The following is a 14,454-nucleotide window of genomic DNA, read 5'->3' on the forward strand; positions in this document are numbered from 1 at the left end:
AACAATTACATAGTTATTGAATACGGTTATTAGGCTTCAACTGCGTAATGTTGACCACAATTTCTATTGTATTTTCAATTGTTATATATCTCGCGGACAGTTCAAATTTATTACACCAATCCAATACGTTCCAATACACAATTGGATGTGGGTGAAATCCAATTATACCATCAATCTATGTTTCTGCGACATGCCACAGATTCATCCCAGTTGGGAAGCTGTGGCCTGTGTACAGGTGTTTGTATAAATTTTTTGTGCATTTACTTTTTTAATATAAAAAAAGTATACAAAATTAAACTAAGAATGAGTGCGTAGTTGTTTCTAAGTTGATTATCGCATGCCTCTTGTTATTGTCTAATCACTACATATTATAGTATAAATCAAAGTCGCTGTCGCTGTCTGTCCGTCCCTATGTTTTCTCTTTCTTTCTTTTGATGACCTCGGTGGTCTAGCGGTCAAGCACACCGCTTTACGACCGATGAGTTCGATTCCTCACACGGTCCAAACATTTGTATTCATAAGTATGAGTGTATGTATCGATCTGTGTGTTTTCTATATATATTATGTATGTTTTTTTCTATTGTATCTGTGTAATACTATCAATTGTACCTATAACACAAGCTCTGCTTAACTTGGGACTAGATGGCGCTGTGTGAATTTGTTCGGAGATATTATTAGTGTACAAAACATTGTTGAGTGTGCATGGCAATAGTTGTTCATGTACTGAATTTTCATTTAATGTTAGACATACACACCTATATAAAAAAACATTGTAAATAAACTGACTTTTAAAAAAAAAAGTAATTCAATTGAGAACAACTGGCTAGTTCTTCTCAATTGGATCTGTATAATAATAATAATAATAACTTTATTGTGCAAAAAAAAAAAAATACAAAAGGGACTTAACTAAGGTTGTATATCTATATTAATTCATATATATACATACAATAGTTCTTAAAACTATTATATACCGAACTGAATAGTAGGAAAAAATAAATTTATAATATAAAAAAAAATTACGATCATAAGCGGCTAAGATGTTCTACATGAAAAAATAATTTTTGAATTTGAATTTGAACAAAATCTTGGCGCGTGGATTTATCTTAATAGAACTAATTCATTTAACAAATTAAAAAACAAAGCACATTTCCTAATTTCTTTCCTTTCTTACAATATTAGTGCCGTAATGAACTGTTCTTTGAAAGCAATAAACAGACGTGCATCTACAGATAGCTGTATATATAGAATTCTTTGTACAACATTCTTTTAACGAGCACAACTCAAAATGAACTGGTAATAGCTCCCATTAAGCAGAGCTTCATTTTCTTGTAGATATTCTGAAGCTATTCTTAATATGAAAACTGTAGTAAATTAAGAAAGCTCTTAGTTCATCGTTAAGTTTGTTGTTAATGAGAGATAATGTAAAACATACTTAGCACTAACTTTACCTAGCAGATATGTTTGTGCAATAATTTCTGGAATGATATTAAAAAAAAATGTGATTGCAATTTTTATGGATGTTAATGGTATGTTACACCCACTGCGCTAACGGTTTATGCTGGTGAGGTACCAGTGGAGGATGATAAGATGAGCATGAGGTCAGGTTAGTTAGCCCATCGAGGAAAATTCATTAGGATTTTATCACTATAGTTTCTAGGGAGAACCGCGTGGAAGTCAACCTGACATGTTGTACTGTGTAGATTTTAATAAGGTTTATCTACATTACTAACAATTCTCTTCCACCCATATTACTGGATTGTCAAATAAGCTTAACTAACAAAACGATCGCATTCCATATAAAAAATCAAAATATCTTTAATCGAGTATAATGTACGAGAGAATTTTTATTTCTTATATATAAAATTCTCGTGTCAAAATTTTCGTTCCCATACTCCTCCGAAACGACTTGACCGATTCTCATGAAATTTTGTGAGCGTATTGAGTAGATCTGAGAATCGGCCAACATCTATTTTTCATCCTCCTAAATGTTAGGGGTAGTCCACCCCTAATTTTTTTTTTATTTTAAGGCAAAACAACGTTTGCCGGGACAGCTAGTTTACTTATAACTTTTGCCTTTAAATAATTATAGAAAAAAAAAATCAATATCACATTAATGCATCCCAACCATTAAAACATGAGAATAAATGAAAACATATTTATTCAGGATTTCGACGAATTTATAAAGCATTTCAAATAAACGGTATGATAATTATTACAAATAAGATATAATTGGGATGAATACGAAACTCTATACATTATACGGAGAGATTGAATTATGAATTGTAAACAAGTTGACTTTATACAAAGTATATATTTAATCGAATTAGGTGTTATTTTGCGGAAGTCCATTTCACTACTTGATGGATTTATACAATTTTAGTAGAGTTCGAATGTAGCTTGGAAGCCTAGTCTTGACTCTTCGGCGCTCTATTCAACGCCTGATGATGCCTCGTTCAGAGGCGAAACACGTGTCGCAATATGGATGTAGACTCAATAACGGTCGGAATTTGATCACCATTAGAGAAGGTCGTAACGGTAGTCAAGTTTCCACACCGAATATCTGTGGTCTCACACATGCTAATTGTAGCGGAATTAAACAATGTCATATAAATCAATCAAGTATTTATACAAAGTCTATAATAAAGTATTTGTGAAACATTCGTGATTGCGTAAAGAGATGTTATAGATATAAAAGGAATTTGTCTGACATGTTTAGTCCAGAGACTCTGTCTCGGTCTGTATATTTCTGTCTCAAAGCTACTTGCTTTGTCTGTTGTGTTCTGGTTCTGTAAAAGATGAGTTGGGTAGATATAGTTACAGATATGTTATACATATAAAAGGAATTTGTTTGACATATTTAATGTTTAGTCCAGAGACTCTGTCTCGGTTTGTCTATTTCTGTCTATGTATGGACATGAACCTTTAAAGAAGCGTATGACGGGTACCATGGATTACCAATTTAAAAGCTGAGATATGGCAGTAAATATTTGGGTTGGTTCATCCAAAGGTCCTGGAGGATTGTTTCGTGCAGATTGGGTGGCTTCTCTATCGGAGACCTGCGGATTGCGTCTCGGACGAATGGACAAAGCGCATCCGAGAATTCAGCGACTACTCGTGGTTTGTGAAGAACACAGACACAAGAACAGGATGGGGTCGGTGAAGGTGTAGATTGGGCGGCTTCTCTATCGGAGACCTGCGGATTGCGTCTCGGACGAATGGACAAAGCGCATCCGAGAATTCAGCGACTACTCGTGGTTTGTGAAGAACACAGACACAAGAACAGGATGGGGTTGGTGAAGGTGTAGATTGGGCTGCTTCTCTATCGGAGACCTGCGGATTGCGTCTCGGACGAATGGACAAAGCGCATCCGAGAATTCAGCGACTAATCGCGGTTTGTGAAGAACACAGACACAAGAACAGGATGGGTTTGGTGAAAGTGTAGATTGGGCGGCTTCTCTATCGGAGACCTGCGGATTGCGTCTCGAACGAATGGACAAAGCGCATCCGAGAATTCAGCGACTACTCGTGGTTTGTGAAGAACACAGACACAAGAACAGGATGGGGTTGGTGAAGGTGTAGATTGGGCGGCTTCTCTATCGGAGACCTGCGGATTGCATCTCGGACGAATGGACAAAGCGCATCCGAGAATTCAGCGACTACTCGTGGTTTGTGAAGAACACAGACACAAGAACATGATGGACTTGGTGAAGGTGTAGATTGGGCGGCTTCTCTATCGGAGACCTGCGGATTGCATCTCGGACGAATGGACAAAGCGCATCCGAGAATTCAGCGACTACTCATGGTTTGTGAAGAATACAAACACAAGAACAGGATGGGGTTAGTGAAGGTGTAGATTGGGCGGCTTCTCTATCGGAGACCCGCAGATTGCGTCTCGGACGAATGCCAAAGCGCATCTGAGAATACGGCGACTAATCGTGGTTTGTGAAGAACACTGAGGGATGAGGTTGGTGAAGAGTTTGCTCATATAAGCATTAGCACGATTTATGAGGGTCGTCAACTTGTTTTCCATTCTAGTAGCATAAAAAGGAAAATCACTTCCTAATAATAGGCTTCCAAGAGATATCGTTCATGCCATGGAACTGCCTCTTCAAATTATGTCCGTCAGCCCATTTCGAGTTGAGGTAATGGTCGTCATCGTCCTGCTCCAGTTTCTTCCACTCTTCCTGCTTTCTATAAGCATGCAGCATCAGCTGTTTCCTCTCGTCTTCTGTCATGATAGGCTCGCGACCTGGTGCCCCTTCGGAGTTGGAGCACAACTTCACAGTTACTTTTGACTTGTTGTTATTACCTGGAGAAAATTACAATTAATAATTTATGATCTTCAAACTATGATATGCTATTAACAGTGGAAACTATGTTAATAACTTTTTAAGAGGTAATGGGTAGTTTATTCGTAAAAGAAAAATTTTGCATGTTTCCAGTATGATTAGATTTTAATAAATCATCGTTAAAATCTTTAAAAATGCATAAAATATTATGCAAATGCAAAAATAATTATCAGTATATTAAACAGCCGTTCCAAAGATTTTTAATAACAAACAAACAAACAGATATATTTTTTTAAATAATTATCTTTATAAAAGAACAATATATACTTTCATATGCATTTAATGAAAAGCTGATGTTTTAAAATTACAAACAGACAGATAGACTTTGTAATAAAAACATGGATTTAAAGATGTATATGTATATATATGTATATTTGAATAAAGTATTTTCTATTCTATTCTATTCTACCATCATAGTACAAGCTTTGCTCAGTTCAGGATTACCTGATACTCTGTGACATGACCAAGGTTCAACAACTTACCCAGATGGTCGCTCAACCTGTTCCCATTAAGGAATTTCTTCCCACAATACCACATGCAGGCTCTAGACGGGTCTATCACTTCGGTCGCGGCCTGAGTACCAGATAATCCTCCACATTCTGCAGCTCAACAACTTACCCAGATGGTCGCTCAACCTGTTCCCATTAAGGAATTTCTTCCTACAATACCACAACGGCTCTGGTTGCCCCTAGCAGATAATCGTCCACATTCTGCAGCTCAACAACTTACCCGATGGTCTCAACCTGTGTCATTAAGACTTCCCACAATACCACATGCACTCTAGACGGGTCTATCACTTCGGTCGGGCCTGAATACAATAAATGCTGACAGTTGCTGACGTGCTGGATCATATAGTTGTATAAAACGATATTTACACTGTATTTTCCAAAGCTCTAGCGATGTCTTTCTGTGTCAGAGACTTCCGGAGATCCACCTGAAAGGGTAAATACAATAAATGCTGACAGTTGCTGACGTGCTGGTCATATAGTTGTATATTTCATATTTACATTGTATTTTCTATTAAGGATTTTATTTAAAAGGACTAGTATTAAAATTTGCCTAAACTTCATTTCATGGGAGTTTTTTTTTTATAACACAGGGGACAAACGAGCATGCGGCTCACCTGATGGTAAGTGATTACCGCCGCTCATGAGCACCCGCAAAACCAGGGGAATTGCAAGTACGTTGTCAGCCTTTTAAAAAGGAATAAGCTCTTTTCTTGAAGGTTTCAATATCGTTTAATAATTTTTTTATTTTCTTCTCTAAATAGTCACGGCTATGTTTGCAAGCCCTAACAGGGTCTGGGAGAATATGATATAAAAATTATATAGAATCTGTACAAAGGTATCATTTATAAATTCTTTATAATTAGTTTTATATATATAAAATACTAAATATATACTAATTATAACATATATTACTTAAATGACAAACATGCCTGGCAATACTTGTTCATGCACGGGACATATATAAGTAAATAACTCAATCAATCTGGCTTTTGAAAAAAAATTCAGTTAGGTATCTTGCCAGTTCTCAACTACAAAAAATATCAATAGATAAATTTTACGTCCATAAGCGGCTAAAATGTCCTACAGGAATAAATTATTTTTTATTTGATTTGATTATAAGTTTGATATATCAGCCATTAACATGGCTATATATCATGCGAGATGTTGCTAGGCAATGATGAAACTCACCTGCTTTTTACTTATGCATTCTTTAGCAAATTCAGCTGCTTTTTTAAGCACTTCCTGCATGTTAGGTGGTGGCGCGAGACCACAGCGTCTGCCCATCTCATCTTTACTCTCCACATACCCTGGTGGGGCACAACGTTTGGCCCAAGGGTCTTCGAGTTTTAACTCCATAATCTGGAATATAACAATTTTATACTTATACTTAGAATTAAACAAAATCATGGGATTTTACCACTTTATATTTATTTTTATTGAGTTATTTACCGGTATTTCGGCAGTTACTACTGTTATGATTCCGCGAAAAATGCAGCAGCGGGTAGATGATAAATTTAAATGTCATATTCGTCTTTACGTCACATATCTTCGTTTGTGAAACTCAGTCGATAAACCAATACTTACTGTATCTTCACGTACAATCTCAACACTTTTGTACTTACAAAATTTCTATTTATTTATTATTTTTTTAATAAGAATTGGTACTTAGCAGTTTCTATGTTCCTTGTTAATGTATATTTACTTTAAAAAACATAGATTTAAAAGAGTATTACGCAAGTTTCTTGCTCATTCAAAAGTGCTTATATTAAGTTTATTTTAATAAAGATAATTTCTATTTCTATTCTTCTTGTCATGAGTCTGTGATCCGAATGAGTGGTAGAATAAAAAAATATGACTATTCAAAAATATTCATTCAAATGAACTTAATATAATCATATTAAGTTCATTTGAATGAATTTCTATTTTATGTAATTGGAAGAGCTAACGAATAATTACGAGGATTTTCTTTCACAATGGGTATATTATTTTGCTATATTTATTACATTTTCACATTCACATACATTATACATATATGTATGTACATACAAATATATAGCAAAAAATAATCTTAACACGATTACCCGAATCCAATCCAAAAACAGACAATAACTGCAGCGAAACCGGTACGAGCAACTAGTATCTAAATAAACAAATAAAAACGGCACAAAACATATTTAAATAAATCATTGACTGTTTTCATACCTGCTCATCAGTCAACCCTTGCATCTCAGGAGGCAAGAACGTCCCATGATCGCGCAGTTCCTCCAGTTCATAGCAAATCCTTGTTACCTTCAGTCTGCCATTGAATATCGCTACCACATCATTAATCACATCATCAACAGGATTATTTATGTCTGTTTCGTAGAGGAATTGATTTTCATCACCCCTTTTCACTAGGAGTATCACCATTTTCGTGAAAAATTTCGTGAAAATTTTCGATACCGTGATGTTATTGAGCAAACAGTATGGTTGCTATGGAGGTTTGTTTATTGCCATGGCAATATACTATATGTTTGATTTTCAAAATTTACAGTTATTTATTTTTTATTGACAACTAGATAAATACCGCGGCGCCGCACGCGTGACGTACGGCTTATGTTATTCTGTTAATATCTATCTATAAAAAAAATAGAAATAGCTCTATAGTAGTGTTTCTTTTTATCCGTTACAAATAAATATAAAATTTCTTTTTCTTAATATTAATATATGTAACCTAGCTATGTGCTCTGTCTTCGCGCTGGTACAATTATTGATATATAAAATAGAGTCTATGGACTGCTTTGGAAAGACTCTAAAAATTTATATTTTTTTTTAATTTAATATTTATGATTGATATTAACTAACTACCCGCATTTTCAACCGCATGAAATTTATAGCCTATAGATTATTCTGCTGGATTATCTGATGATATTACGGTCAGTCAATAAAAAAATAATAAGTTAAATTACTGTGAAGTTTCATCAAAACCGTTCGGTATTTCTTGCGTGAAAGTGTAACAAACCAGCATTTATCCATATATACTCACTTTCCCGTTAATAATATTAATAAGAACAACGATATGGGTTCTTATATGCACGAGTAACTCTTTAACAGACAGACGAACAAAGCCACCCCATAATCGTTCGGTTGTACAAAACATTACAATTTACAGTACGCTTTCTAAAACATAAACTAATTTACAGTAGATCTGTAAAGCAATTCGACTATATAAGTACGAGGTTCAACAAGCGTAGGTAATTACTTGTGGCGTTATTTGACTGCGTAATGTACAACAGTTGCCACTTTAAGACTCATCATAGATCCAATCTCATTAACCATTTAATTTAGTTCCTACCGAATTACAAAGGAAAACAATAATTAATTCTAGTCAAGTCGCTGAGAACGCCTACTAAATTGAAAACGTATACATAACAGCGCTACACAATATTGCTATTGTATTTTTGTAGGTGCCTTTGATGAAATTTTCTGTTTCCTCAATTTAATTCTTATTGTTTTTTATAATTATGTACGTATACGTACTGAGTTTTATGTGAAATTTACGCTTAATATTATTTATTAAATTATCTTTCACAATGACAGTTAAAATTTATATTTGGTTCTATGAATATACTTTATCTACTAGACATGTCCCTCAATTTTGAAACTATACTATAGTATACGACGACCTCGGTGGTTTAGCGGTCTAGCACACCGCTTTACGACCGATGATCGCGGGTTCGATTTCTCACGCGGCACAATCATTTGTATTCATGAGTATGATTGTTTGTATCGGTCTGGGTGTTTTATATGTATAATATGTATGTATTTACAAAAAAAAATATCTATGTATATGTATCAGTTGTCTAGTACCCATAACACAAGCTTTGGCTAGCTTAACTTGGGTCTAGATGGTGCTGTGTGAATTGTCCTGAGATTATTATTATTATATAGATTATTGTTACCAAAGTAAGTAGATTTGATCTCATAAGTTCTCATTGGTTTTTTATGTTACGTCATCAACATCATTCAATGATGAATTGAATTCATGACCTCTGTGGTCTAGCGGTTTAGTTCACCGCCTTACTTCCGGTAGCCGCGGGTTGGATTCCTAGCATGGTACAAACATGGGGCCCTTAAATGATAATATGTAATTTTAGGTATACCAACATAGGCTAAGTATAATTGTTACTAACAAATTAGATCTCTGTTATCTGAGTAAATGAATGCCTTGTGAATTGTCCTGAGATATTATTGCTACCTGATCTCGCTCAAAACTTATAAACTTACTTTGTGGCGTACAAGTGAGAAGTACGTAGACGACTTCATGCCAAATCTCTTCTTAAATGTATTAAAGATAAAGTCTAAAGCAGTAAAATCTCTTCTAAAATATATTACAGAATATGATTTATAACATACCTTTCGTTTTGAATTAATGTCGCCATTCTCTTAGCGGCCGGCTGACCGTCGTGGTCACATTACGCGGACCGCTGGACTTTCAGCTACATTAGGCACGGGTCCCCTGTACGGCTGGCGTACAATGCATTGTGTATTTACTTATATGCACAAGGTCATTCAACTTAAGTAACATTATATACACACCATCTGCATTTAAAAAAAAGACATTTTGAATGGGACCACCCAGTGATGTATTTATGAGTCTTTTATTCGGATTGGTACAGTCATAAAAAGGTAACAAACAGACAAGATACTATAGGCCTCGGTGGTGTAGTTGTTTAACACGCCGCTTTACTTCTGATGGTCGCGGGTTCGATACCTCGCACGGTACAAACATTTGTATTCATGAGTTTGTGTCGGTCTAGGTGTTTTCTTTGTATAATATGTATGTATTTACGAAAAATAATAAATATTAATACATAGAAAACACTCAGACCGATACAAACAATCATACTCATGAGTATAAATGTTTGCACCGTGCGAGGAATCGAACCCGCGACTATCGGAACAAACCGCTAGACCACCGATGCGATCTACATGCATTTCTATCGTTCAATAACAGATTTCAATTCAATTTGAAAGTATATCAGTTGGTACTAACTTGTATCAGCAATATAAATTATCTTAACGCTTCACTGCAGACGTCCAGTACATACGATTGAAGATAAAATCAAAATGCAGACTGGAAACTAAATATAATATTGTGCACAGAATATTATTTTTAACTATTTTTCACGGAACTTTTAAAGACAATTTTTTTTTTAAAGGATGATGATGGAATGGTGCACCCGCCTGCGCTAACGGTTTACGCTGGCGGGACACCAGTGGAGGATGATAGGATGAACATGAAGTCAGATCAGTTAGCCCAACGTGATTTCACCGAGAATGTATCACGATGGTTTCCAGGGGGAACCGCGTGGAGGTCGATCTGATATGGTACATTGCTAGCAATGGGGTTATTAGTCCTCATTACTAACAATTCCCTTCCACCCTAAATACATATTAAGACGCAGCGTGGGAAGACCTCCAGCAAGGTGGGCCGTTGATCTGGTCAAGATCGCTGGAAGGCATTGGAAGCGAGCAGCGCAAGACCGATCGTCGTGGAGATCTTTGGGGGAGGATTTTGTTCAGCAGTGGACGTCTTCCGGGCTGAGATAATGATGATGATGATTTAGGATGAGCAGCAAAAAGTATCCATTGCATACAAGCAAGCATCAGTCCACACTCCAGCATCGTCATGACGACCTCGGTAGTATAGTGGTGTAGCACAACACCTTGCTTCCGATAGTCGCGGGTTAGATTTCACGGCACAATATACGGAAAATTATTTATATAAAAAAAATCTATTAAAAAGAGCAACACACAAGTTTTTTGCTCATTCTTCTTGTGATGAATCTGCATTCCGAATGAGTGGTAGAATCAAAATATGATTATTCAAAAGTGCTTGTAATGAGTTTATTTGAATAAAGATTATTTCTATTTCTATTTCAGATATCGAGTCTGGCACATAGACATGGTCATGACATATCGACTGAAGATCCAGAGTTAATTGATGGGCACCATGACAACAACACTCACCATGGGAAGGTCAGTTTTTTTTTGGACTACTTTAATATCTAAGTATTTCTATCAGTTGTATAGTACACACACCACAAGCTCTGCTTAGCTTGGAACTAGATGGCGCTGTGTAAATTGATTGGCTTATTATTATTACTCTACTAGCTATATTTTGCTTTATATTTATATTTTTTTTTGACATTTCTCATTTATATTAGTGCACCGTCAATATCTTTCTCTGCACCACTCATGGTTGCCTGGTAGATAACGCGCAAGGTATTAAGTCCGCCATATGTACAATTGAATTTGTGCATTAAACTTAAATAAATCTTATATATAAAATTCTCGTGTCACAGTTTTCGTTCCCATACTCCTCCGAAACGGTCTGAGAATCGGCCAACATCTATTTTTCATCCCTCTAAATGTTAAGGATAGTCCACTCCTAAATATTTTTTTTATTTTAAGGCAAAACAACGTTTGCCGGGACAGCTAGTCTAAATATATATAACTCAAAGGTGACTGACATAGTGATCTATCTACGCACAGCCCAAACCACTGGACGGATCGGGCTGAAATTTGGCATGCAGGTAGATGTTATGACGTAGGCATCCGCTAAGAAAGGATTTCGATTAATTCTACCCCCAAGGGTATAAAATAGGGGATGAAAGTTTGTATGAAACTTTGTCAATTTTAAACCGATCAGGCTGAGACTTTGCATACATAAAGCTATTATGACGTAGGCATCCTGTAAGAAAGGATTTTGATAAATTCCACCCCTAAAGGGATAAATTAACGTGATAAAGGCCGCGGGCAAGAGCTAGTAAATAAATATTTTATTTTGAGGCGAACGGAGTTTGCGTGGTCATCTCGTTTAGGAATAAATATTGTAAAATCCATTTTCACATCTTCAAAGTTTGAATTTAATCCCGTATTCGGGCTTAATGGATTTAAACGCAACCGTATGGACCTCTGAGTTATATCAACTGAGTACTTCACTATTTATTTAGGATTATATATATGAAATTTATTAAAACGGGTCAAACACGGCGTGAATTTAGTCTCTATAAATAGATATATCATTTGAGTAAACGTTCGTTAGCTTACCCTCTTATCCGTAGATATCATTATCACTACATAGTATAAAACAAAGTCGCTGTCGCTGTCTGTCCCTATATATGCTTAAATCTTTAAAACTACGCAACGGATTTTGAAGAGGTTTTCTTAATAGATAGAGCGATTCTGGAGGAAGGTTTAAATGTAAAATACATGTACACCCGCGCGAAGCCGGGCCGAGTGGCTAGTCATTACATAGTATAAAACAAAGTCGCTGTCGCTGTCTGTCCGTCCCCATATATGCTTAAATCTTTAAAACTACGCAACGAATTTTGAAGAGGTTTTTTTAATAGATAGAGTGATTCAAGAGGAAGGTTTATATGTATAATACATACATAGACACTCGTGTGAAGCCGGGCTGGGTGACTAGTTTATAATATCAGTAAGGGTTACGGTATGCAAACACTTTGAACCGCATAATTCAGGTGGAATTGCATACAAATCAATACAGCATTGCTCGAAACGATATAAATTGTCACATCGCGTGTTTGATATTCGTATGTCTTCTAATAAACTCAGCCTGGAATCCTATACTCCATTTCCGTGGGGTATGGTCTGAGTTTCAGCGTTTCTTTATACTGGCAGTGATAACCACCACGTTGTTGCAAACGTCCATCTTTTTTTCGGACTACTCTACTGCTGTTCGCCGCAGCTGGCCTTTACAGCTTCACTGGACGATAGGGAGCGAGTGCAGATGGCACTCCAAACCAAAGGAAAGACTTATGGAACGGCTGAAGGTCAACTCCCGCCTGACGGATGCGACTTTAGTCTGAAGGCACCGCTAGGGGTTCGAACCTCGGCTCAGGCCGTCGTAATATCTATCCCCGTTTGAATTGGACGGGGGATCGATCGGAGGGGATACCCATCTGATAGTTGACAGGCAACACATTCACAGGCAACGGTTGCCGTAGCCTGTGAATGCTTGAAACACTAGTTTGTTTTCATACATTTAAATTTAAAAGTGTAAAGTTACAATAATTATTCAAAAGAGCAACACTCAAGTTTCTTGTTTGTTTTTCTTGTAATGAGACAACTGAGAATAAGCGATCAATTAAATAAAGGAGTATAGATATTCAAAAGTGTTTAATTTAAGTTTATTTTAACAAATTTTCTTTTCTATTCAATTGTATTATATTCTCTCCCCATTCTTTCAACATACATAGTACACAACGTTTCTCAAATTATTTATTTATATAAAAAAACATCTATTAAAAAGAGCAACACACAAGTTTCTTGCTCGTTCTTCTTGTGATGAATCTGCATTCCGAATGAGTGGTAGAATCAAAATATGACTATTCAAAAGTGCTTGTAATGAGTTTATTTGAATAAAGATTATTTCTATTTCTGTTTCTATAAATTTTATGCATCTCTTTCTATTCTATTACTTTCTCCCTCCAACATCATATACTATTGTATCCACTCCACGTTTCTCAAATATAATGGTTAACGCTATACATATTTGTGGCCCTACCTTTTGTCGCCGAAATATGGAGTGGTGGAATTAATGCTCCAGGAAACTACGACGGTACGCATTTCCCCCTGGATCTATAAATACTCCACGCAGTCTATTCCAACGCCTAAATGAAGATTGGTGAGCTGTGCAAATTAGTTTTTAGTAATTTACACTTATACAGTCACTGTTCTGTTATAAACTGTAAAATCTGGAAATCTACCCACACAATTGCAACATTTTAATTTTTACGTACTTGTCGCTGGTAGTAAGTATCTATGATACAGGCTCGGCCTGTATAGGTACTACTGGTAAATTAAAAACTGTAATAGTTTATAAGAAGAATAACTAACTGTAACTACTTAAATTGGTGTTAATAAATATATTATTATTATTATTATTAATTTGTTGTTGTAAAATTTATTATACTCAGCTACAATTTGTATAAAGTCCTACCTTAGTCACACTGATGTCTGCCACTGAGCAGTTTGCTTTGTAATATGTGTCTCGGTTTAAAACATGAGATATAGCCTCTGAAACTTTAGACGATACGGTACGGAGAGGGGTGGAGGGTGAGTGATTTTTGTTGATCTCACGCGGTACTTTAAAATATGAACCAAATTAAAAAAAAAGCTTACTATAAAATTGAAGAATTCGTTAACGACAATATTGTTTTTATAGAAAAACTTAAAATCCATAGCACTGACAATATTATCCGATTACACTAGTAATGAGCGCGTAGCGATTTCTATGTTGATTATCGCATGCCTCTTACTTGTTATACTATAATTATTATATAAAAAAAACATCTATTCAAAAGAGCAACACGCAAGTCAATAACACAAGTCAACACACAAGGGATAGAATTAATCAAAATCATTTCATAGCGGATGCCCACGCATGCATGCCAAATTTCAGCCCGATCCGTCCAGTGGTTTAGGCTGTGCGTTGATAGATCACTATGTCAGTCACCTTTGAGTTATATATATGTACACCCGTGCGAAACCGGGACGAGTAACAAAAAAAATAAAGTGAAACAGAA

At 35.8% G+C, this 14,454-nt stretch overlaps 1 protein-coding gene across 5 annotated transcripts in view; it reads left to right on the plus strand.

Moving 5' to 3' along the window:
- Positions 1-14,454, plus strand: part of LOC131855450 (protein madd-4) — a 165,311-nt gene that overhangs the window by 31,866 nt on the left and 118,991 nt on the right. For all 5 annotated transcript variants that reach the window (XM_059206725.1, XM_059206724.1, XM_059206726.1 and 2 more), the window contains exon 2: positions 10,784-10,879. In XM_059206725.1, the coding sequence (XP_059062708.1) occupies positions 10,784-10,879 (96 nt within the window). The remainder of the gene's footprint in view (positions 1-10,783; positions 10,880-14,454) is intronic.

Source organism: Achroia grisella, unplaced genomic scaffold (genome assembly GCF_030625045.1).
Source record: "Achroia grisella isolate CSIRO2021 unplaced genomic scaffold, CSIRO_AGI_Agris_v1 utg1419, whole genome shotgun sequence".
NCBI classification, from domain to species: Eukaryota; Metazoa; Arthropoda; class Insecta; order Lepidoptera; family Pyralidae; genus Achroia; species Achroia grisella.